The 23,336-nt window shown below is 34.7% G+C and overlaps 1 protein-coding gene across 1 annotated transcript; it reads left to right on the forward strand.

Annotated features, from left to right (window-relative positions):
* The first annotated feature begins 282 nt into the window (after nt 1–282).
* Nucleotides 283–20,362, forward strand: LOC121443468. Its single transcript, XM_041645218.1, has 4 exons — nt 283–334; nt 1,788–1,888; nt 17,267–18,218; nt 19,998–20,362. The coding sequence occupies exons 1-4, from the start codon at nt 283–285 to the stop codon at nt 20,360–20,362; spliced, it is 1,470 nt and encodes a 489-aa protein (XP_041501152.1).
* Nucleotides 20,363–23,336: the final 2,974 nt, after the last annotated feature.

Below are 23,336 nucleotides of genomic sequence, written 5' to 3' on the forward strand. Positions count from 1 at the left end.
AGATGCTTCTTCTGCGATTTTTATGCTTGCCTCAAATTATGATCTTTGTTTTAGTTCTAGTTGGAACTATATTTAAAATAAAACTTCTTCCTAATGGGTAATATTTATAGACACCATTGTCTTTTGATGTGAAAGCTTTATCCTTTTGAATTTTAATATGTTTCAATGAAAATAACAGCAATTCTTACCTTTTGTAAATATCATATCATATATAATATTGACTGTTCCATTAGCTGATGCCTTCTCCCCTCTCCCCTTATTTTTTTCAGTTGGGTTTGTCAGATGTTAGAGTTAGCCTGCGGTTCTTCATTTGGAGATGCTGCTGCTAATGCAGGTAATGATTTCAAAGTTCCAAATACTTACTCCATTAATATACATGAATAAGCCAGGTGGTGGTAGCACACACCTTTAATCCCAGAACTTGGGAGGAAGAGGCAGGGGAATCTCTGTGAGTGCAAGACCAGCCTGGTCTGAGTTCCAGGACAGGCAAAGATACACAGAGAAACCCTGTCTTGAACCCTTACATACACACCACCAAGAAAGCAGAAATGTGTTTAAATATAAATTTATCATTATCACAGCTTTCCATACATGATATTGCCTGAAAATTAACCGAAGTTTTACCATAATGTATTCATCAAATACAAGACAATTACTATTCAAATATTTATTAAAGAAACATTTAATAGTATCAAAATATTTTATTATAAAACTTGGCTGAAAGTAACATATAAAACCAAAGTAAATATTATATCATCCATTAGAGAGAATTTTATAGGTACAACTTTCTTTTTCACCGTTATTACTTTCTTTGCTGAATGGCACATAATTGAAAATGCCTGACATGTTCACTAATGATTTCATAATTATGGATATAGTAGATAATCATGTCTATGCTCTCATGTAATACTGAATATAATTGTATTCTTTCTATATAAATAATTTGAGAATGGGAAGCAGTGCCTAGAGATTCTTGGTTCCCTCCAAAATGAATAAATATAATATGATCACTTACAGCCATAGTGAAATAATTAATAATTTTCTTGAAACCAAGGAAACAAAAATCACTGAAAAATATTGTCACATGTACTGTTCCAATAATTTTTAAAAATACCTCAGGAAATATGATCTGAAAGTAAGGAAAAAGAATAAAAATGGGAAAGGCTAAAGGGGAAAAATACATATTTTTACTTCTTTGTATATTTCTCAAAATGCAATTAGAAGTGATTTACTAAATTGTAATGTTTGCTGATAATTAATTACATTAAAATTTTGTTGAAGAATTTGAGCATTACATGCTTAAAGCAGAGTCCATTAATAGGAGTAAATAAAAAATAAAATTGCTTAAAGAGCTATTCAAGATAGTTAATTTTGGGAGGACTATTCTGCCAATACACAGAAGCACACACGTACTCAATAATGAAGAGTGGGACAGGACTCTGAGTAATGAGTAGTATGCTCACTACTCATTACTATTTGCATACTTGAGTTCAGTTTTTTAAAATAGCCCCAAAAAAACAATATCAGCATATAGTACAAATCCTAGATGCAGCAAAATCAATAGCTATATAACCAAAATATCAAAATGAGTTAAAGACAGTGGTCTGAGGTCTACACTAAATAGGCTATTTATTGAATACAAGAAAATAAAAAAAATGTTTATTTTAAGATGTGTTATATTACTTCTATTCAAACTCTAATTTATAGGTAATGATATCACAAAATTTGCCAATCACCAAGTTTGGTGTTAATAGTCTTCAGATTTGTAACCTTATATTTTTTTACAGAATACAGACGTGTGGGTGCTATGATTTATGAAAAGTGTCTTATGTCCTTGAAGAGAAACTTCCCTGTGATCTGGTGTAACTACTGCCAAGAAGAAACTACAGTAAGTAATATTGCTGTTTCAATATTGATTAATGGCAGTTAAATTTGGAAAACTCAGAATTTCTATTACTTAAAAGTATAGTCAACAGTGTAAAAGAGTATATTCATGTCATAATTCAAAGATTCTATATAAAATTCTTAATATGGAATATTAATTCCTTTAAATAATAGAAAAATCCATAGAGGAATAGTAACAAAATTAGGATAGTTTCCCCTTTCACTTTGATGTCCTAGTTAATGTAATTAACAGTGGTTTGATGGGTGGACAATGAACATACTGGTTTTTATTTTGACTGTTGAAAGAGTGGTGTCAAACTAATTTGAGCATAATAAATAAACTTTCAGATAATAAAATTCTTATTAAAATGTTATTTTAATTAGTTTACAAAAGAATCTCAATAGTCTATAGCTTCAGGTAGCTTTCTTTTTATTTCCTTGATGACTTTGTTTTTCATTTAGGGTGTGTGTGTGTGTGTGTGTGTGTGTGCCCCACAGTACTTGTGTAAACTTCAGAGAACATTTCTACCCTGTTAGTCCCAGAACTGAAATTAAGACAGCAGGGTTGGCAGGATGCACCATTATCCACTGAACCATCTCTGGAACCCTTTCTTCACATTTTTAGATGCTATATAACACAGACTTTAGAAGATAACTGTAGTAAACTAGATAAAGTAGCTCATGTCCATAATCCCAGCATTTGGAAGTTGGAGGCAGGAGGATTGCCACAAGTCCAGCCTATGCTATATGGTGAGTTCTAGGTTAGTGAAGATAACATTGAAACAAGAGGGAGAGAGAGGGAGAAGGGAAAGGGAGGGAGGGTACAAGACAGAAGGATAGGAGGGAAGGGACAAGGAAAGAAAGAAAGAGATTGAAAAAAGAAGAGGAAAAGAGAAGAAAAAGGGAAGGAAAGTGTGGTGGTTTCAATAGGTATGCCCCAACACACAAAGACTCATGTTTGGATATTTAGCCCATAGAGAATGGCACTATTAGGAGGTGTAGACTTGTTGGAGTAGGTGTGATCTTGTTGGAGAAAGCCTGTCACTATGGAGGCGGGCTTTGAGGTTTCATGTATGCATAAATCATTCCCAGAAGTATATATGTCTGGTGTCTGAAGATCAAGATGTAGAACTCTCAGTTCCTTCTTCAGCACCATATCTGCTCACACACTGCCCTGTCCCACAAAGGTGATACTGAACTAAAGCTCTGAAATTGTAAACCAGCCACAGTTAAATGTTTTTCTTACAAAAGTTGCCATGGTCATGGTATCTCTTCACAACAATAAGAAACAGAAAGAGAAAAAGAAATGAAGGAGCGATAAAGGAAAGAAGGAAAATGGGAGGAAATAAAACAGAAAGAAAAAAGAAAGGAGTGATTGAGTTATAAAAATATGGCCCATGCAAAGCAGCATCATACTGCTAGCATCCCAAATAGACTCAACTCCACAGGAACAACAAATGTATGACACCTTCCAGAAAACGGGTAGAGGGATCTGAAATTGAAATATTTCTAACACCCATAATCTTCCCTCCCTGTCATTACCCTGAGAATCAGACTGGCCATGATACTATGTGGAAGTGGCAAGAGCTCTACAGTGGCTAAACCCAGTCCACCATGAGGAGTAAGGGACCCTACAATTGAGAAATCTGCAATGTTCTTTCCCTCCAGCTATAATATGGCCTTACCTAGCAAAGAATACATGAAATTTTGGGAAAGCCATGGCAAAATGTGGAAAATGGCACAGCACAAAGATATGAACAATACACCCCAAGCTACACCAGACTGAAGAGGTAGCAGCAGAAGTATTGGAAAGGAATCTGAAGTCGAGCATTCTCAATACCCCAACCTAAATTGCCTTTCATACCTCTAACCCATATAGTTTTTGAAATATGATTAATAAAATCTCAGAGAGAGAAATTGGGGTTGAACTTGAAGGTCAGAAAAGCAAAAGAGCCAGTCACTGAGTCTTATCTTGCCCTCAGTCCTCCAGGAATCTCAGAATGAAACTGTGAGCTGTCTCCTCCCATCTTATATTTCTCTCTAGGGCTGGGATCAAAGGTGTGCACCACTGGGATTAAAGGCATTCACTGCCCGGTTACTTACTATGGCAAATTAGTGTGGCTACTGAGATTAAAGGTGTGTGTTACCACTGCCTTGTCTGTAAAGCTGACCATTGGGGCTGTTTTACTCTCAGATCTTCAGGCAAGATTTATTTATTAAAATACAAATGAAATCGCCACTACCATTTCTTTATTCTTATTCTACTCCTTATTCCCTTCTTTATTCTTTCCTCATTTCATAAGTTAAATAGTGATACTCTTAATCCTTAAAGGAAAATAAAACAAAAGCAATATATACTACATTTTTCCTAACTATTTCTAAAATTCAAAGGGGCATAGGTTAAGTGAACAGTCTCTTCTCCTGTGGCTAATACTGGGGCTGTTGTCACATCAGTATATTTGTTACTGTGGTTGGCTTTCTTACTGAACAAAAACCCAAGTTAACATTTGCTGTTTTGTCAACACAATTTAACAATGTTAAAGTTAAAATACTTAATAGAAGAGAATATAAGAAACATTAATGATCTCGTGTGTATTCAAAAATAATGTTTTTGTTTATCTGGTAGAGATTTATTAAAGTAGGATAATCATCAAAAAAACCAAGTGAAGAACAACCCACATAAAAGAAAAAGACTAAAACAGTGGGCAAATGAGGAAAACTACAGAGCAGAGGGACGATACGGACCAGCAGATATGCGAAATATGCAACAAAGAAAAGAAAAGCATATGACAACATTCCACTATGATACCCACACATGTCAGTAGCTTTTGACATGAGAAAACAAGAATCACCATTAGATAACTGAATGCTAGGATCAATATTAAAATCATATTTTTTTTTTTTACAAAAGGACCAATAAGTGTCTTGGTTGTTTTTCCTGTTGCTGTGATTAAAAAAAAATACCCAGGCAAAAGCAATATAAAGGAGAAAATGTTTATTCTGGCTCACAGTTTGAAGGTAAAACTCACCAAATTTGGGAAATCGAAGAAGCAGGGGCTGGAGGCATCTGGACAAATTGCATTCACAGTCAAGAAGAGAGTAATAAATGTTTATGCCATCTCACTCTCTCCTTTTATACTGTACAGGCTCCTTACCCAGGAATTTGTGCCACTCACAGTGACTGGGCCTTCCCACTTCAATTAACCTAATAAAGATCATCTCACGCACAGGTCAGTCCAGAGATCTGCGTGATAGCTGATTATAAATTTCATCAAGTTGAAAACTGATATTAGATATCACACACAGTTCTATCTCCAGGCAGTCTGACACCCAAACCTACCACTTTAGAAACCCTGAGCTGCACACATCTAGTTTTCTGTGACACAAAATGCCTGCCTTGTGTGAACTACAGTGGTGGTTTTTCATTGTTCTGTCTCTAGTGCTATGTTTCTAAATTACAAAATAGCATCGTGTCTTAACAGCTCTTAGCCTATTTGGATGAACAGTGCTTTCACATACTTCTAACTCTAACTATATAGGCTGCATACATATTGTTCACTTATTCTCTTCCTTCTAAAAAAACTTTACAAATTTATAATCTTCTACAGTATGTAGCAAAAATATTACAAACCATTAATGCTTTTTCTGATTTGGGTTCCAAAGTTATTTAATCCTAATCTCCAGTGAGCAGTTCACCAGTGACCAGTCCACCAGGAGCCTCCAGCTCTCTGCTTTGCACCCCACTGTCTTAACCTGAGACAGAGACTTGGAGACTTGATCTGGAAAGACCTCCAGCATCTGTGTTTAATACTTATTATCATATACCAGATGACTTCCTGCCTGGGGCCCTCAGGAAGATGAGAACAAGTCAGAGGCAAGAGGACTTGGGAGTAACTGAGACAAACCACCCTTGCAATCGAAACCTTCGTGCTTCATAAGCCCATTGGTCACAACTATGAACAAATACTCAAGTACATTGTAAACTCAATTCTGGACTTGACAACCAGATGGAATAAGTAAATTGCAATGAGCAGAAGCATAAAACAAACAGTCAGAACAGAAATTATCTTAAACTAAACCTCAAATGGCATTTAATGGCTGCCCTGGGAAGGGTGCTGTTTTCCTCAGTGGTGTAGCCTCTGGTAAGGTGTTCTTTCTTTAGGAAATAATCCCCCACTCTTATGTGGCAAGACACTCTAAAATGAGTGAATCACACAAAGAAGGCACAAGAGTAGGGACTTGGAAGAGGAAAAGCTTTAGAGGGAGACGGAAGGGGACAAGAGACAGGAGTATTGGGTGAAAATGATAGACAGTCATTAGAAAAATGTATGAAACTGCCAGATTATAATTTTTTGAGGCAGGGTTTCTCTGCATAGTTCTGACTGTCCTGGAACTCATTCTGTAGTCCAGGCTGGACTCAAACTCAGAGATCTGCTTGCCTCTGCCCTGAGTGCTGGGACTAAAGATATCTGCCATCATGCCCATCTCGATTTTTGAATGAATCTTATGAAAAAAAGCAATGATAAAATCACAATTAATTGAGCAGAGTAAAATCAACTTAGGATAAAATAATTACTATGAGGAGACAAAATAATAACAACATCTGGGTGGTTGTGGCACACGCCTTTAATTCCAGCACTCTGGGAGGCAGAGGCAGGTGGTTCTCTGTGAGTTTGGGGCCAGCCTGGTCTACAAGAGCTAGTTCCAGGACAGGCGCCAAAGCTATAGAGAAACCCTCTCTTGAATAAACAAAGAACAATAAGAACAACAAGCACTACTGTAGTAATTAATGTATCTTTAGCACTTTATACACTAAGAACAACGAAGTCAGCAATCTACACACAGATTCATCCTAGATGAGATCAGTTTTCTGGTATAACAGGAAAGAATATGAAACTAAGTAGGGTTTTTTTTTAATAGAATAGAATGACAGAACACAAAATGTATATAAAATACATAGAAATATGTTTCATTAGCAATAAAACTATAAATAAATAAAACACTGAGGGTACAATATATAGAAAACAGATGAGGTCTAGCCATGTCCAGTACATTGCAACCAGTAACTGTACGGTTTTTGTAGTTCCTTTCATCAAATAAAAAATGGCTTATTTTAGTTCCAAAAAAGAATATAATCTTCCTTCACTGTACTGCAGAGATTTCTCGGTGGTTAACAACACTTGTTCCTCTTGCAGAGGAGCCATTTCAGTTCCCAGCAACTTAGTGGTTCACAACCATTTGTAAATCCATTTCCAGGGATTTTGATACTCCTTTCTGGCCTCCATGGGCATTCAAATGTACACATGCATGCACATAAAATAAGAGGAATCTAGAATAAGTTTTAAATCATAACCTTATACCCCTTATCTCCATGTTCTTCTTGGGTTCACCCCGTATTCATCTCACAATACAGAATACAATCCAGTTGGGCTTAAAAGTCAAAAATTGACATCTCATCTCATCTAAAATACAAAGCAATCCTATAACTATAAGCTTCTATGAAATAAAAATGAATATTACAATCTTCCAATATACAATTACACAAAGTAAACAAACAACAAGAAAACCCATTGTGACAAACATCAAATCCCATTGTACCACAGCAAGCATCTGGAGCCTATGATGAAATTGGCTTGATTAAAAGGAGTTTAAGTAATCCCACCCATCTAGATCTGCTACCTGCACAAAAGAAGCCTCTCTTTTAGGCTGGTTTCATTCCATCCCCCAGATTTCCTCAGCAGACATCCATCTCATGGTCCTTAAACTACAGTATTCTGGGGTATCTATTGCAACTTAGGATCCACCTTCATAGCATCATACAATGGCTTCTTAGAGAATGCTTGGAGGGATTTCAACACGGTCACACATTGCCTAGCATTATTTGTGCTCTGAAACTGTGGAGCAGGATTCCAAGTTCCCTTCAATCTTTTGTCTCCCAGTTCCTGCAAAAAATCAAAACTGTGTAGATGTTGTTGCAAATTTCTGCTGCCCATGTGACATGTAAGCTAGCCCCCTTGGCTCACAGGTTCTATGTGCTGATCCTGGGAAACCATTCCTTATGCAGTTGCCCTTAAAGAGCAAGGAACCCCTTCAGTTTAAATGAATTTATATATTCATAATATTGAATCTCTGATGGTTGGGATTTTGTCTTCAGGACATTTCCTGTCATCTCAGTTTATCATAGAAGGTTTCTATTTGATGGTGAATGAATCTTATGCTAATTTTGGCAGAATCCTTATTCTCTTCTAAACCCTTGTGAGCAGGGTCTCCAATAGTCATACTTCTCTCTGCATTCTTGTCTCCCTTTACAATGGTTCATTAAGCTTTTTTAATATCATTCCAAGGGCTTTTCAAACCCAAAGTTTTGTTCCCTTCCACATTGTTCTTACAAACTAGTTAAAAAGGGTTACAGACCACAGCTATGTTAGCAATGGTCCCATTCCTGGTGCCTATAGTCTGTCTTGGTGTTGGTGTGATAAAAGTACCCTGACAAAGGCATCTTATTAGAGGAAAGGTTTGTTTGGGCTCACAGTTAAAGGTCACTGTCCACTGTGCAAGGGAAGTAATATCAGCAGGAACTTGACATAACTGGTCACATTGTTTATATAATCAAGGAATAGAAAGTGATGAATACATATGCTCAGATCACATCATCACTTTTATACAGTCCAAAATCCTGTCCTAGGAAATGGGGCCATCAACAGTTGATGGTCTTCCCACTTCAATTAACCCAGTGAAGATAGTCACCCACAGCCATGCCCAGAGATTAACTTTTCAGATGATTCTAGATTTTATCAATTGCACAACTGATAATAACCAAAACAAGAACCAAACAGGGCACTCAAATTAACATATAATGAACTTAATTCAAAATCTAGACAGGAAAATTTATGAAATCAATTCAAGACATACAAGAAAGTTAACAGTAGATAGACAAAAGAATCAGTTACTTGGAGAAGAAAGATAACATGTGGGAGGGAAGGATTCAGTGAAGAAACTGAAATGCTGAAAAAGAACCAAATATAAATTCACAAGAATGAATGAATCAATCAAATTGTTAAAAAAAAAAACATAGCTGTACTAGACAAGGTTGTCTAGAGGAACATAACTAATAGGATGAATGTGTATGTATGTATGTATATATGTACATATGTATGTGTGTGCATTTATGTATAAAGGGGATTCATTAGAGTAGTTTACAGGCTGTGATCCAACTAGTCCAACATGGCTGTCTCCCAATGAAAAGTCCAAGAATCTAGTATTTGCTCAGTCTACATGGCTGGGTGTCTTCAATATTTATGGGAATCCAGAAGAATTAGACTCTAATGCCAGAAAAGGAATGAACTTGCCAGCAAGAGTGAGGGCAAGCAAGCAAAGAGTAAGTGCTTTCTTCCTTCATGACTTTTCTATAGGCTGCCAGCAGAAGGTATAGCACAGATTGAAGGTGGGTCTTCCCACTTTAAAAGATCTGCATTAAAGTTGGATTACCCCCTTCAAATGATTTAGTTAGGAAAAACCCTTCACTGTTGTACCCAGCCACTTGGATTTTAGTTAATCCCAGATATAGTCAAATTAACAACCAAAATAACCATCACAACAGCAAAACCACCATCAAGAGATAAGATTAGAGGAGAATAATGAATTTTAATGATGGAAGATAAGATCAAGACAATAATAAATATACACACATATGGAGAGAAAACAATTGACTGTGACCAAAACTTCCAAAAATTCTGACATATGTTCTAGAGACTAATCCTAAGAATCCATAGGCTAGAAGCATCTGATATGAAGTCAACAGTTTTAGTCAGACAACCTAGACCATGAACTATATCTGAGAATATCACAAACAAATATCTAAGTATATTAAGCATCTTAAACCCCCAAATAGTTATTATCAGAGAAGAAACTCCCTACAAAATATCATAATCAAGATGTCAAAAGTGCAATGTAAACACAAAACTTAAAGCAACAAGTGAAAAGCAGCAATTCATGAGGCAGAAACATGAAATGATGTATTTCAAGCCCTGAACATAAATAATTGTCAACTATCAAAGTTATTAAAATTGATGGATAAATAAGAACATTTAAATACTAGCATAAGTTAAGATAATGCATGATCCACAAACAAAGAAATTAATACAGCTCATGAGAGCAGTAGATGAATGGAAGATAACCCGGAAGAAATTGATCATGTGCAGAACAGCAAATTAGCAAACAGCCAATGCTCCCAGAAAAGGATGGGAAAAAACTACTAATAACCCAACCAACTAGAACAGTCAAAAAAGCATTTATAATAGCAAACTCTTCTCAACAATAATTTTGAATTCAAATGTCCTTAATCCACCAACTAAATGGATTACAAAATAAGTTTAGACTAACTGTTCTCTCAAAAAAATTTCACAGAAACAGGAAAACTAAAAATATGTGGTTGGAAATCAGTCTAACAAACAAATGTAATAACTATTCTTATATCTGATAATATAGACTTCAAACACAAAAGTTATAATTACCATAAATGTTTATGCACTGAGCCTCAGAGGCCCCATTTCATTAAAATATCAATAGACATAAACACCATATAGATTCTGAAATAATACTAGTGAGAGATTTCCAAATCCAGCTATCACACCTAGATTGATCTTCCAAACCAAAAATCGGCAAAAAATCTTCTGAGATAAATACCACATAGATGGACTGGATTTGATAGTTATCTACATTCTTTTTTCATAAAAGGTTTTATTTTGTTGTATGTAATTCCTTATTTGTATCAGTTATTGCTTCAGATTTAATCTGCTTTAAAAGTTTTATGTAGATGAGTCTGTGCTCACACACAAATTTAGGATTCCCTCTTTTCTGTAATAATCCCTATAAGATATTCACTAAAAATGTAAATATTTCCTTATGAATGTTCATACTCATTTTTAAAAGCTCTTATAGTTTAAAAACAGATCTAATTATTTTAAAGTTTTTGTTAGGAACGTTATATTAGACTCATGTCTAAGTATTTTAACATTATTTTATTAAATACATAAAGGCTTTCATATGATATATTTTGATCATATTAAACCTCCCAACTTCCCCTATGGCTACTTTCCCCTCACTACTATCTACTTGTGCACAACATTGAGATTTCTCGTTTTTTAAATCTTCACCAAAAATCACAATCCCACTTTTCAGCAAACATACATACATACATATAAAATTCCATGTTTATTTTATCATTTTGAATGATAAAAATGAAGTTATTTGAGGAAGAGATTGGTTTGGATAGGACCTCATTGATATCTATGGAAACAGATTTTTATTCAATATATCCTGGTTATGTTTCTCCCCTCTCTCTACTCTCAGTTCCTCCTCACCTCGCCTCCCTTCCAGATCTACCCTCTTTCTGTCTCTCATTACAAAACAAGCAGGTATCTAAGGGATAATAATAAAATAAGAAAAAGCACACAAAAAAAAACAGATATGGGGCAGAGACCCACTTGTTCACACACTCAGAAATCCCATACAAACACAATCAAAGGCATAGCATGTATAGATAGATAGATAGATAGATAGATAGATAGATAGATAGATAGACACAGGAGCTGTATAGTAAAAAAGAGAAAAATTAAAATTAAAATTAAGTTGATGTTGTTCTTTTCCCCATTGAGTCCAGTTTTGCCCAGGGAGTCTCTTTCTTTCCCAGAAACTATCAAATGTCAATAGTTCCTCAGTTAATGGTGGGATTTCTTGCTTACCTTATACCCTCTATGCCTGTCTGGAGTTTGGGCAGATTTTGTGCATGCTGTCACAATTTTAGTGAATTCATATATATATATATATATAAACTGTTCATTACTATCTGGGAAACACAGTTAATTTGATGTTATCCACCACTTCTGGCTCTTACAATATTTCTTTTCCTTCTTTCTCAAAGATTACTGAGCCTTGGAAGGAGGGTCAAAACCCATTTGTGCTTGAGCATGCCACTCTGTTATTCTCTGGACACTGACCAGTTTAGAATCTTTGTATTAATTTCCATTGCATGCAAGGAGAAGCTTCTCTGATGAAGACTGATATACTGATCTATGGGTTTAGAATTAAGTCATTAGAGAAAACACCAGCATAAGAAAATATGCATTTAATCAGCAGTGCATTAGAAACTTTTCTAAAACCATATATGTGTGTGTGTATATATATATGTATACGTGTGTGTTATATATAATATATAACTTATAGGCCGCAAAGAAAGCCATAACAAATGAAAAAAGAATAAAATAGTCCCTTCCCTCTCATGAAACCATAATTTTGAATCAAAATTCAAATAAATAGCAAGATTAACCTCAGAAATTACAAAATACTAGGGAACAAAACAATACACTGCAGAAGAAATTAAAGGGGGAGTTTAAAACTATTGAATAAAATGAAAATGAGAGCCCAGCCTAATATGACGCCAGGCACTACTGAGACAGTCCGAAGAAGAATTTTTAGAATAGGTGCTCATCGCTTCTCGGCCTTTTGGCTAAGATCAAGTGTAGAATAGGTGCTCATATCTAAACGGAATTAAAGAGAGCTCAAGATCTCAAATAAATGACATAGTGATGCAACTCAAGAGAGCTCTAGAAAAATAAAGTTAAACAATTGCAAAGAATGGCAAGGAATAATGAAGAATATGGCAGAAATTAATACAGACATAAACAGAGTTGGCTCTTTGGAAAGATCAACAAGATTAGCAAACAAACCCAAAGATATGAAGAAAAGCTCAAATTAATAAAATTAGACGTGAGTCGGGCAATGGTGGTGCACGCCTTTAATCCCAGCACTTGGGAGGCAAAGGCAGGCAGATCTCTGTGAGTTTGAGGACAGCCTGGTGTACAAGAGCTAGTTCCAGAACAGTTAGGACTGATACACAGAGAAACCCTGTCTCAAAAAACCACGAATAATTAAATAATTTAGAGATGAGAAGGAGTTGTTACAAAATAATCTGATGGAAATTCTCGAAAATACTATAAATTTGTTTCAAAATCGAATTAAGAAGATCATACATCTTTACCAAGTTAATTTTACCCAAGAATGCAAAATAAACAAGTCAACAGATGTAACACAGCATATTAATGGATTAAAATTTAGAAATTATAAGATCTTGATAGAAGAGACATTTGAGAAAGTTCAATGTTACTTCATGATAAAAGTGCTGAATAAACTAGAAATCTATGAAACATATTTCAACATAAAATCTGTATATAAGAAATCTATAGATAATATAACATGTTCATACTATAACATGAAAATCTGGATTTTGGTTGAAATGCTCTCAAAGTGCCTACTCATTCCATTTTGACTCAGTATAGAGCTTAAAGTCTTAGCTACATAAATTAAAACAAGACAAAGATATAAAGGGGATAATATCAAGAAAGAAGATGTCATTTACAGAAAACACAATACCATTGAAAAACACAAAGACTCTACAAAATAAAATTTTAGATTTGGTAAACACTATTAATAGTGCTACAGGACACACAATCAACATACAAAAGTCAGTAGATTTTTACATGCCACTATCAAACATTGAGAATTAAATTAGGAGAAATATCCCTTTCATAATGGCATTAAATAAAACTAAAACTAAATGAAAATTGAACTAATGAATAAGGAAAAGACCTCTACAAGAAAATTTTAAGATGCTAAAATGTGTTTGAGAAAGATATTATATGGTAGAAAAACTTTTCATATCCTTGGTTTGAAAGAATTAATATTATAGTTAATATTATAATTAATATAATAATATAATGCAATCCCAATCAAAATTCCAGTGATATTCTCTACAAAACTAAAAAAACAAAATAATCTTAGAATTTATATGGAAACATAAAGCACCATACACAGACAAAGCAATTCTAAATATAAAAAGGACAGTCAGAATTATAATATTTCTTGTACTCAAAATACACTACAGAACTACAGTAACAAAGACGGTGTGATAATGTCACAAAAACAGATTATGTAGACTGATGCAACATAATAGGGAACACCAAAGTAAAACACACAGCTATGTACATTTAATTATTGACAGAGGTGTCAAAACATTACTTAAAAATGACTTATGGCTTATTTATTGAATGGTGCCAAAAAACTACGCACGTAGCTACAAAAGAATTAGATTAAATCTTCCTGGAAAAAAAAGATAGATTCAAAGTAGATGAAAATTCTAATTTAAAATCATAAACACTGAACTACTCATGTGAAACATAAGAAAAACACTTGAGCGATAGTTACAGGCAACAACTGTCTAACTAAAATCCCAATAGTACAGTAAGTAGACCCAAGAATTGATAGGATTACATGCTGTTGGACAATGGTCTGTACCCTGTCAATTGTATTTTAATAAAACACTGATTGGCCAGTGCCAGGCAGGAAGTATAGGCAGGGCAACCAGGCAGGAAATATAGGAGGGGCAATGAGAACTGGAGAATTCTGGGAAGAGGAAATATTCAGTGTGCAGTTGTCACTCAGCCACAGAAGAAGTAAGATGAGACTGCCTTGATGAAAAAGATACCAAGTCACGTGGCTAACATAAACAAGAATTATGGGCTAATATAAGTTATGAGTTAATAAAAAGTCTGAGCTACTGAGCCAACCAGTTTATAACTAATGTAGACCTCTGTGTATTTCTTTCGGACTGAACGGCTGTGGGACTGGGTGGGACAAAAACCCCTGTTAACAATTACATAAATTTCAAAAGCTTCTATGCAGTGAAAGAAATTATCAACAGAGTAGAGAGACATGGTATAGAAATGGGAGAAAGTCTTCACTTTCAGACAAGGAACTAATATATAGAGAGAATATATGAGCTGCCAATCAGTAAATCAGTCAATGAACTGAATAGGCAGGTCCCAAAATAAGAAACACAAATAGCTAATACATATTTTAAAATATTCAACATTCTGAGCTATAGTAAAAATCCACATTAAAAGAACGTTGAAATTGTATCTCACCCAAATTAGAGTGGCTATCATAAAGAAACAAAAATAACCACAAATGTTGGTGAGGATACGTGTGCATAAAGAGAAATTCTTATATACTATTGATGAAAATGTAAACCATGGAATTCTTCTAAAATTGTGTTTTAGTTTTTTGTCCAATATATAGTTTAATATGTAACAATTTTATAGAACCACTTATATTGTTTTGGAACCATCATATGAAAGTATTCTGGGAGAAAGCCTGTTCTAATCAAATCACAAAGATCTCTTCACATTATCACTCCCAAAACAAATAAGAAAATGATCAAATACTAAATAATTATCAATTACTAAGATAGAATAATAAATGCCACAGAATTAGAAAACAATGAAACTCATACTCAAGTTAATAACACAGCATGTAACTGATAAATATTAGTCTGAAGTTTTTAATATAATACAGTTACTTTAGTGCCACTCTTTGATTTAAATTATACAAATATTGTATGGTTGAAAGTTAGAGAAAGATATAAAGACCAAACCAAACATTACCAATACTTAATGAGTGTGATGAATTTTACCGTAGCTTTCTTGGGTGTGTGCACGTATATGTCTGCATGTTTGTTTTTCTTATCCTTATTTTTTATTAGACTACAATGTGACAAGCAAGCCGATTCATAATAAGTCCATGAGAATGAGTAAGTGAAGGTGGTTGAATTCTATTTCATCTCCTTCAGTGATTGCTAGACCCTGGGTTTTCACCATGATTCTCAATTGTTGGTTTGTAAAGCATCTCTAAAATTGGAGATAGACAGTGATGATAGAACAGGGAAAATGAAAATGCAACAAGCTTAGCCATCCACGTTAAACAAATGAGCAGAAATTACTCCAAGCTTTTGACTATTTTCTAAAGTTTTGGAAGTTAATTTTGATATTTTCTTCCAGCTTTTTTTATTGTACTTATTGGAAGAACTTTTATTCTTACTTTTACTGATGTCCTGGGATTTCTTTTGGAGGCTTTGAAAATCTTCAAGAATGACATGTTGGTGTTGGGTGTAGGATCAAAGTACACAATTTAAGAGTGGTTATCATATGCAAATATGAATGTTCTGTATGTTTATTCTTCACATATCATCATACTTTGTGAAGTTAAGAGACATATCAGTAAATGACAGTCATTGAAACTATAGTCCACTATACTCACACATCCCAAGAGAAGTGACATACTATGACATAAGATAGTGGAAACATGGGAACCACCAAAATCAGTGATAATGCAGCAAAGCAAACAGGTTAGCTTGAATAACTCTTGATTCTCAGATATAGGAGCTATTCTTAGTGATCCAGTAAATGAATTTGAAATTTATGTCCTGTCTATGGGCAGCCCATATTTGGTGGTTCTGTTGAACTTGTCCATATTGGGTTTCATGGTCTAAGTTGATGAGGATGGATGATCAGGCTTCTTCTTCAAAAGGGCACCAGATCTCATTTCAGATGATTGTGAGCCACCATGTGGTTGCTGAGAATTGAAGTCAGGAACTTTGAAAGAGCAGGCAGTGCTCTTAACCGCTGAGCCATCTCTGCCTGTCCCTAAAATGACTGGCCAAGTGATAGTGGCCTAGAGACTGAGGTTTTTAGAAGTATAAACTGTAGCTTGGTTAGTTTTCATTTTAACAGAGTTCTCAAAGACAACTTGTCTGTTGTCTCTCAGAGCTAGCAACCTAGAGGAGCAGGCCCTTCAAGATTTGATTTACTTGGTTCATCAAGTAAAATCTCTTGCCACACAGCCCTAATGATCTGAATTTGATCCCCAGAACTCAATTTTTAAAAATATCAGATGTGGTACCTTATATCTGTAACCCTAGCACTTCTATGGCACATATCCAAGCAGCCAAAATAACAAGAGACACCGTGCCTCAGAAACAAGACAGATGGAGAGAACTGATTATACAAAGTTTTACTCTGTCCACACAACTGCTATGGAATGGGTGTACTTACATTCATACACACATACATAATGTACATGCACATGCACATGCCCACACGCATACATGGCAAGCACATAGACGGACATACAAAAATAGAAACAAATATTTTAAATATATTTCTAGGAACCTTTAAGTGAGTATGAAGTTATAAGAATTATAAATTGTCTTCCAAACGATTGGCCATAGATAATGTATGTTCTCAGAGGATAACACAGTCTTTGATTGGTTATTAGGAAATAAACTTGGGAAACACTAGACTAAAATAATGTTTCTGAAATAAATAGACTACTTTTGGGGAATCCTTCATATTTCTCAATTTGGAGCAATCAACTTATGTCTACTGTGTCTAAGATAGTGTTATCCTGTCCTTACAATAAAAGATACGATGTATCAGAATCAAGAGTATTATTCAAAGTGTTGACATAATGAACTTCAATTTTCTTTCAGATTGTTTCTGTGAATCCAAACTTCCAATACAGACATCCTCAAAATATTTCTGATGAATTCATTTATTTCCGTCCTATTAAAGAGGAAATTCAGGAAAGGGCCAGAAAACAAAATGAACAGATTCCAACTTTGGCCTCCCAGCAACCCAATTGTGAAGGTATCCATCAGAGGGACTTGGGGCTTACAAGTCAGGTGGTAAAAGCTACCACCCCACCACTAACTGAGGAGTTAGAAAGCATTGCCCTTGTAAGACCAAAAACTACAGGTCTTCTTCGCATAGAGTTAGTACCAATTTTTCCAAGGTTCCTAGAATTTCATCGCTTAGACGTTACAGGAATTGCCAGTCCCAAGGAAAGGGGGAAAGGCACCGCAATACTTGTTGCAGGTGTGCCTGGAAAGGAGGAGCTAGATGATACAGAAATTCCAACTTTGCACTTCACTGGGTTTGTACACCTGGAGGTTTTACTAAATAAATGTTCACCATCCTCAGAATACAGTCGCCCAGGAACCCCAAGAAATCTGTGGATGGAATCTCCAGAAAATGCAGAGTCCCCAGGAAGTGATGATATGGAAGTAGCAAGAAGCATGTATCCTTTTAGAGAAAGATTCATCTATCGGCGTTCCTGGGCAGAGCTCTTAGAGGCACCACTAAACAATGAGGGGCTTCATATTCTCCAAACTATTCCCAAGGAAGAAAACCGAAATACGGGTTGCAGCAAACTAACATCAGAAGAAGAGAATCAAGTAACCATCCATACTAAGGATCAACATTTCCAACCTTTGCAAGGCCCTTTCCCCTTGTTGCCAGTACGTCCTAAGCTCCAGCGGCAGCGCAGTCAAAGCTTACCAGGATACAGTGAAGCCAGAGGCCAGTATTTAAATGCACCTGAATTCAAATTAAATGAAGAAGAAACTCACTTCTTCCCACTTGACCATAATTTAATAACAGAAGGTAAGATTTTTCTTGTTGTCACTACTTTTTTAAGTTACATATAATTTTTCATATAAGTACATTTTCACCAGTAAGTTTATCTTTAAGCTTGCCACCTAGATTATCCCTTTCTATATCATAAAACATTTTATGATGGAATTGGTTTCTCTTCCGCAAATGTAAGTCTTATATTCATATTTGGTAATTACATCCTGATGCTAAGTTGGGTTAATTCAATCACATACCAATTAATAATCATCAGGAGTGTGTTCTAGAATATACAGACTTCTTAAGACTTCAAGTTAGAAACAAAAATTCACCTTTTAAAAGGTGTGAGAAAATGAAACGTCCTCACTCATTCAATTTTAACCCATAGAATAGAAAAACATGTCCACTAACACACTCCTTGTCTAATAACTACGTAGTAGATAATAAAAAAGGAATGATGTGTTAATGGGCATTAATAATGAACTGGTTAAAAATCCAACAGATAACTTCTTTATCTCCTCTTGTATATGAGGAGCTACTTACAAGAAAGTATGAATTGGCATATAAACCATTAATATTTTAATCTATATTTGGTTAAAAGTAATATTCACATAATTTATATCTATAACATATTAAATCCTAGATTGAAATTTGCTACTGGCTATAAAATAACATTTTAGTTTTATCATTACACCTATGTAAGCATATGTAAAAATTCTCCTGTGTTTACTGAATGGTATTAGGAATTTTCATGTCTAACTTCTGTTAGAACCCAATTCTACAACTTCATAAAAGGTCTGCAAACTAGAAGTATTGTTTTAAAAATAGCATCCCCAAACTCCTGAAGATGATTTTGATGAAAAGTCTGAAGTCTAACCCAAAGTTTACCTGGAAATCACAACTTGGCCCATTCTGTAATATTTCTTTTTCTATACATATTTAGACCTCTAACAAGTCATTTATCAAAGGAAGAAATTATACTCTAACCTAAAGTCAGCTCAGATCATATTATCTTTTGAAATGTAAAGTTGGTTCAACTTTATTCTCAAATTGAAAATCCTTCTGAAGAGTGCTACAAATTAGCAACACTACATTGCTGAGTCATTAAAGAGTGCACATAATAAGCAACAGAATTGGGTTTGATTTTAAAAACTCGGGTTGAAAAACAAAGAGACATAGTACTGAGTGTTTTTTTATCCCACAACTGGAGTTTATTGGGTAGAAAGTCTGCCTAAATAAATAAATAAGTGAGCAACTCCTGGTAAATAACATCCTAGGTTGTTGTATGGCCACTATGTGCACTTGCACAGCACACACAAGTGCTTGCAGGCTTACACACACAAACACATGCACACACACACACACACAACCTTCCTGGGTACTTCCAGTTTTTATGGTTATCTTTTATCTAATTTCTTGTTCCCACTAAATTCCTAATTACATTAAGCGTTCATACTAGCAACAGAATAAAATTTCATACTAAATACCTACACCTTTGTTCCTAAAAGTCCTTTAGCCTGTAGCTCTTCCCTATCATACCCCCATTTTTCATCCTCTTTCTCCACCTCTACTTTCTAATAAGCCTAAACTTCTGGTTTAGAATCATTTACTCACTTTTTTTCTTTGTCCATCTTTTACATCCAAAAGTGTAATTGCTAAATAAAACTTACTGTGGTAAAATCACCTTGTCATTTTGAGGTAATTGCACTGAAATCAAATTTGGAAATACATCTTTGATTCTTATTTATAGCTTTTTCTCAAAACTGAAGCCAATCTGTTAATCAGTTACAAATTTCTGGCTTTGTGTTTTAGAAAATATCAAGGAAATATACAACGTGGAGGGAGTCTGGCAAAGAGAAATTTCATCACATTCTGAAGAACATCTTCCAATCAAGCCGAGATCTGAAAACTCTGCAATTGGAGAAAACATTGGAATTCCTGAGGATACTTCTGCATGCTCCAGAGGCAATGTTAGAATCCCCGAGAATGATGTCAATACTATCCCCATTGTTAATGTTGGAATGCCCTTAGATAATCTTCAAGTTCTTAGAGGCAATGCTGGAGTTCCCAGGAGCAGTGCTTTTGGTGTTTACATGGGTAATAGTGATAGAACCTCCAGACGTATGGTATCTTCTCCACTCACTGAGCTCACAAAGATAGGTGAACACCAGTTATAAAAAATGATACTTTACAATGCTGTCCATTGAAGAAACAAACCAAGACACTTAACATCAAAACAGACATATACAAACTTGACAACTCAAAATACTAAATGGGATATCTAAATTATGAATTCACAATGAACGTAATTAATAAACTTGTGATAATTATTTATTAGACTGGATAAAACTAGATTGTAGCTAGCTAGTTTATCCCATATGTGGCCATCAATTGTATGTGGAATAATCTAGTTGGAGGAGTGTGTTTCAGATGTGGACTTTTTCATTGAATAAAATATCAAGTAATCCTCAAATGACAATACCTCCTAGTAATTTCAAGTCCTCTTGAATACTTTGAAAGACAAATAAAAATAATCTCAGAGGTTTTGTCATTTATTTTGATGGGTCTAGCTTAATGTCCAAGACATTTATTTATTGAAAGCTAAAATCCAGGCGATTTCTTTAGTAAAATACTTCACTAAAATATTTTTAAAAAAAAACATCTGAGGAAAAGTTCACTAACAAGAGTATTTAAATATGGCTATTTGTGGTTTTTTTACATATACGTATCAAAATTGTAAATATTTATGGGAAGCCTTAACAATACAAGGAGACAAATAACTGTAGAACTGTAAATATCGTATGTGGTTGTGATGCTAATAATGTGAGACTATAATAACAGCACCACAGGATGCCTAAAATATTACATGCTAAAACAATGTTTTTGGTTTGAAAGTTAATTTTTCACCTCTCCAAGCCACTCTGTTCATTTGCATAAGAAGATTCAGGGTAGAAGATAAAAATTCTTGAAAACTTTTATGAGATGAATGAGTAGGATGCTCTTCCCAGAGCAATGAAGACAGCATTTCATTGACCCAGGTGATCAGCCCAGTATTCAAATTAATGAACCCTACTTGTATATAAAATATGACTTTCTGGAACAATTATTTCACAAATCTTGTAAGGTAGATAAAATATTACCAGAAGGTTATGAGAATAACTGACAAATTACTTGGAAAATAATCTCATTACTTTGTATTCTTGTGTAATATAAAATTTGTGCTGAGTTTTAGGGCACTCGGGCCATTATTCAATTTGTACATTTAAATATTCAACTTTCTGAATAATGGTTGCTGTTGTTTTTACAAAACCAAGGGCAATTTAAACAATAGGTTGCCACCTAACCCCTTATTATGTGCCTTAACACATAGTGCAAGGGGTCTTTGATGTGAAGGCAAACTCTTGCCTTTTATTATAAGATTTCTTTGGCCTCTGAGGAAGGAGGTAAAGAGGCTGGCTAGCCTCCCTCCCTTCAGTCCCCATGGTTCAGCATGCTCTTTATGAACCAGGGCTTTAACCTCAGAAAATTAGTAAACGTAGTGAGATTTTTTTTCTCCTACTTCTTACCAACCAAGAAGATGGTATACCATTTCAGATTTGAGTAACCTGATTTTCATGTAGCGTGGCAAAACCACAGAAATAATAGAAGGATACAGGCTACCATAGTTGAGTTACTGCCAATATTTGACTTAGATTAAAAAGCAAACTGAAACATCACCTTGCTTAACATGCTCTCTTGTCACACCGACTTTCGGGAACACAACTATTGTGTTCTAATTTTCAGAGGAAACCACCTGGTGAGTGAAAAATAATGAGTACAATAGAAACTGAGAAATAATTTATCAAGAACTAATGTTTATCAAAAACAAGTAGAAAGAGAGACAGTAAACAAAGTTTGATTCAATTATATATAAGACTAATATATAATTGAAGACAGTCACGAAAACACCAACTTCATCATCAACAAAACCCTACTTTGTGAGTGTTATTCCTCATAATCCATACAATTGTGGATATTGTGTTTAGTGGCTTAAATTTTAAATATAAAAATGTATGTAAAGTGGCCAGCTGCTTCTCTGTAAATTTTTAAGAAATTAAATTAAACTGTCAAGTAAAAATCAAACATGAAGATGGTCTAAGAAGATTATTCTCAATCCTGTACTGGAAGTTATTTATAGTCTTGTTTTTATTCTTCTAAATACTATTAGTATTTATTAAACTGAGCACGTCATTTTTTATTTTCAAAGATTATGCCCTATTTCTTAGGGTTCTCCATATCAAATTAATTCTCTAAGTCACTCAACAACATCAATATTCTACAAAAGAGAGAGAAAGAACATAGTTTTTTTTCAATAAGCAGACTTCATAACAAAATTCATATAGTTGTCAGAAATGTGTCATTAATCACATGTTATATTTCCATCAAATCATTGTTTTAAGCATGTTTTAGAAGTAAAAATCCAAAATATAGCAAAGTGCTTTTAACATATAATAGGTTACAAAGTATATGTGCCTTTTTCAGTAAATATTTCAAGAGCAGAGAGCCTCACTAATGTGGAAGACAAATTTATGGAAAATGAGAGGAAATCTAAGAAAAAAACAAAAATTAGAATAAAACTATAGCTTTAAAGTAAATGAAGTTCTTTATTATTTGGAATAGAATATTTTTATTTCTTGATTTATTTCATTACTTAATAAAATGAACAAATAACCCTAAAGTTTACACTATCTTCAGATACACTCATCCCCTATAAGTGTACCTCAACCCATCCTAACGCTACTACATCCTTAACCTTTCTTATTCCCAACCCAGTACTTCTTATCCCCAACCATATCCTGCATACCTCATCCCCCCACAATTTAGTTCCTTCCTCACCCCTATACTATTTTGGGTATCTTCTCTGCTTTCCTCCTCTCCCCATCTAATTCCACATTGACATTGTCCTCATATTTACTATACCCTATTTATCAAGCTCCTTTCCCTCAGTTGATTCCCAAATTCTGTCCAACTCCCACTATAGCCTTCTTAACTCCTGTCTCAAGTCTCCCGTACCTTTGACCCTTAAACTCCACCCCAGCACGTCTCCCCACATTTTGACCTTCAGGAACCAGGACAGAATAAATATTAAGGTAAACACCATGAGTGGAGTAA

This window comes from Microtus oregoni, unplaced genomic scaffold (assembly GCF_018167655.1).
Source record: "Microtus oregoni isolate MIOR12 unplaced genomic scaffold, Mior012 000107F_ref0000227, whole genome shotgun sequence".
In the NCBI taxonomy this organism is placed as follows: domain Eukaryota; kingdom Metazoa; phylum Chordata; class Mammalia; order Rodentia; family Cricetidae; genus Microtus; species Microtus oregoni.

Excerpts from the sequence above, each read along its gene's own strand:
- LOC121443468 (XM_041645218.1), top strand. The coding sequence starts at position 283 with ATGTTAGAGTTAGCCTGCGGTTCTTCATTTGGAGATGCTGCTGCTAAT. Across the intron at positions 335-1,787 it reads AGATGCTGCTGCTAATGCAG|AATACAGACGTGTGGGTGCT; the intron begins GTAATGATTTCA and ends ATTTTTTTACAG. Across the intron at positions 18,219-19,997 it reads CCATAATTTAATAACAGAAG|AAAATATCAAGGAAATATAC; the intron begins GTAAGATTTTTC and ends TTTGTGTTTTAG.